Source organism: Corapipo altera, unplaced genomic scaffold, assembly GCF_003945725.1.
Source record: "Corapipo altera isolate COAL_440 unplaced genomic scaffold, ASM394572v1 56, whole genome shotgun sequence".
Taxonomy (NCBI): domain Eukaryota; kingdom Metazoa; phylum Chordata; class Aves; order Passeriformes; family Pipridae; genus Corapipo; species Corapipo altera.
Window position 1 is genome coordinate 218,029 of NW_020884896.1, and position 3,654 is coordinate 221,682.

Sequence of the window (3,654 nt, forward strand, 5' to 3'; positions counted from 1 at the left end):
TACTGGAAGACTCATACTTTTGCAAGAATGGTGAGTCCTTACATCTTATGCTGTAAAAGGCTATGGTATGTTGCTATAGATTTTAAAGGAATTTCTGTTGAATTTATCTCAGTACTTGGTGATCTAAGCAACTTGGAGAATGTATAAATTCTGTGTTATGAGAACAAGCATAAGACAGAGAAGCATAGGCAGGTAAGAACCTTGCATAAAGCGTATCAGCATGTAAATGGCAGGAGATGTAACAGGACTCCAGCTAAGGCTTTATTATAACTTCTTTTCACTCTTCATGTAATCTTTGGAGCTAATCTCTTTCTGGCAGAAAGCAGCTCTGTTGTCTCTCAAGCTAGAATTGGCCTTCATTTTTGTGAAAAGTCTGGATAACATCTGAATATTTAGTTAAACTCAGAACTGTTATCTTCAGTTTTACTCCTTTGCTACTCTGTTGCAATTTTGTAAGTTTTAATCTTTTCTATGAGACAAAATGCTAGGTTTTCCTCCTCTCATCTCTCAGAGACAACTCCTTTTTATAAGTCACCAGTTCTGTCTGAAACAGACACATGTACATATGTGTGTGTATGTAACTGTTTATTCCTGGTCTACTTTTCCTATATAACCAAGATTTTATATTAATCACAACTAATTACATCCTGGAATTCTTGCACTTATTTCCTTTATATCCCCAATGGAAGCCCTCCAAACATTTCAAACTAATATTGAAGGATAAGCCACTAGCTGAGGAACTTCAGCCGAAATTTCAGAAAAAAACGCTGACAAATGTCACAACATATAGAATTATTTAGGTTGGAAGGGACACCTGCAACTCATTTGGTCGAACCTCCTGTCTAAAGTAGGGCCAAGTCTTGAGTATTCAACTTCAGCTAAAGTTATTTAACTTGTTCCTAATCCTTCAATATTAAGGTGAAACATTTGGTAGTTCTTTAGACTCCAGTGAAAAAGTTTTTGCAACTGTGAGTGAGGTTAGTGAAAGAAACAATCAGTGACCAATCCTATGGAATAAAAAGGGACAAGAAAAATTAATGGGGAGGGGAAAGGAATAGAACATGTTTTTTTCACAAACAGTATCTGGATCTATCAGTCCTGTTATTGGGCAATGCTTGATTTTAACAGCTTGAAAACACAGATTTTTTTTTTTTTCCCCCTTTCCATATGATGCCCAGCCTCTGCTTCTTCTAAATGGTTCAGTATTCCTGATTGTGTGTTAAAGTGTTTAAACTGTAAAGGACAATTGGATTTTGATTTGAAACCACAATGTATTTGCCTGTTTCGAATGGTAGTAATTATCATCAAGACATCTTAATAGTTACTTAAGCATTCATATGAATTGTGTTTTCTTGTTCAGAAAACCATCTTGCCCTGCCTTCTTGTTCTCGCCATTAGCGTGCCACTGTCTGATGCTTCTTGCTTCCTTATGGCATGCAAGCCAGGGATATCTGATGGTGTGACTGTAGGTAAGATGTCAACAGCTCTCAATTTGACAGCCATCTTCAGAATCACTGCCTGATTTGATTTGTCCCTTCTGTGCAATTTATCACCATTTAGAAATAAGTAGAAACAGTGGAAAGAAACCAATGGAAATGGGAGGGAAATGGGGTATGGTAAGAGAAGAATTTATAATATATTATAAAAAGAAGTTATTTAGGGAGAATCACATGGACCAAATTACAAACTAATTTTGTCCAGGGAAGTAGCATGGGCTGCACGAACTAATGCTGCCAAGAACCACTGAAAACAGAGGGACACAGGACTCTCTTCTCCCTGCATTACAAAAGCACACCCTGCTCTGCTGGGGAACCTCCACGTTTAGCAGATGGGGAGGTTCATGTAAAAAGCCAGCAAAGGTCCCACCCATTGTTTACAAGCAGCACTGCTGTTGGTGCAAGGGTCTGACACTGTAGGCTGCTCACACACACTGTTTTCAGGCTGCCTTGACTCGGAAGGAAAGCTACATGAATTTGGTTCCCAATGGAGGACAGATGACTGCAGTGATTGCTCCTCTTCCAGGGGTGGAATTCGCTGCTGCTCCAGGTGAGTGCAGAGCAGCAGTGGGGGGTTTTCTCTGCTGCCATGATACAGCACAAACCACTCCCCTTCACACAGGGGTTCCTGAGAAATGACCATGACCCTTCTCTCACTCACTTCATATCACAAACTTATGCATTCGTGTAACACCATCATCATTGAACATGCAAAAATTTCAGCTGAAAAATATAGGTCATGTTTAACAAAAGATTCTTGATTTAAAATAAAAAGAGAATGTAATTCTTCTTGAGGTGAAAACTTCAGGTAAGTTTGTACTGACTCAAGAGAGAACACGTAGTTCCTTAAGAAATTCCTCTTAATCCTAGTCCAGAGCTTTCCAAAGCCACACATTGTCCCGCTTTCGCCTGAGAAGCAGCTCAAAATACATTGGACTATCTGTAATTTTTCCTACAGGGACACCCAACCACTTTTCCAAGAGGAAAAGCAGTGATATGGGAATAGCAAGGAAAAACAACAAACATCCCTTACGTGTAAATCAGATCAGTAAACTACATCTGTGCCCTCATCCTGCTTAAGCAGCAGTCTAAGTAACATTTGAGCTGGGAGCCTTCTGCAAGTTCTCTTTTCTGCTCCCAAACATCTCCTCAGTATAGCCTCTTCATATTAAAGGTGTAGATACCATCTGAGGTGGAAGCTGTTTACTCCTTGTTCTCATCACCTTTTTTTCTTTTCTCAATGACAGCTATGCAACACCAGTTGACTACGATAAAGAGAAGTGTGAAAGCATTTTCAACAAGGAGACCTGCTCTTATAAAGTAGTAGAGAAAGATGATAACTCCAAAGAATGCCCAGTCCATTCATGGGTGGGGTAGCAGAAAAGAATGGTGGATTGGGGGGATATTTCCTTTTATTGTTTTAAGGGTTCTCTTTCGCAAATTCAAGAACACTTAAAAATGCAGTTGTTGAGTGAAATCTACTCATAAAACCCAACACAAAATAAAACTGAATATCTATCCCCCAAAAAATCCCTTGGTTTCTCTGCCTTCTGCTTCACCATGAAGAAAGAACCGACCTGTTCCTCCCTTGAGATCAGACATAAAAGCTGACATTTAAAGTATCCTCAGTAGCTGCTAATCTTTATTCTTCTCTGGTCATTCTTCAGTGCCAGGGAGTATATTCTGTAATCTGTGCACAGCTGTATCTTAAAGCTAAAATAAAATCAGATGAAGCATCAGAAAGTCATGTGACATTTTCTTCTTTGAGCATGAAAACCAAAAGAATTAACATTCCAAAAACCATGGGAACAAAAAATGAAAAGCTACTCCAAAATCTTTCTGAACAGTCTGTTTTTTATGAAAATGCCTTACATGATTAACTTATATCCTATATGGCTCCCTGGAGACCAACTTATTGACTGCAAATCTACCAGCTACCCAATCTAACCCAGCACCCAGTAATCCATTACACTGACAGCAGAGCAGGGCCAGTCCTCAACCTGAGGTCTGGGTAAAAGAAAAGGTCCTTTATGCAGGTTAACCCCTAGGAAATTAAAGTCTTTAAATTGGCCAATGGGCAGCATTTTAGTTGGTGGAGTGACTCATCTGGACTGGATTCAGATGGGGAAGAAGCTCAGTAATTCTACAAACAGTAACT

The 3,654-nt window shown here is 39.3% G+C and overlaps 1 protein-coding gene across 1 annotated transcript; it reads left to right on the forward strand.

The window, feature by feature from the left end:
- Positions 1-3,120, forward strand: MSMB (microseminoprotein beta). Its single transcript, XM_027648324.1, has 4 exons — positions 1-30; positions 1,361-1,469; positions 1,941-2,046; positions 2,744-3,120. Exons 1-4 carry the CDS (start codon positions 28-30, stop codon positions 2,871-2,873), a joined length of 348 nt encoding a protein of 115 aa, XP_027504125.1. The 5' UTR covers positions 1-27; the 3' UTR covers positions 2,874-3,120.
- The last annotated feature ends 534 nt before the right edge of the window (positions 3,121-3,654 follow it).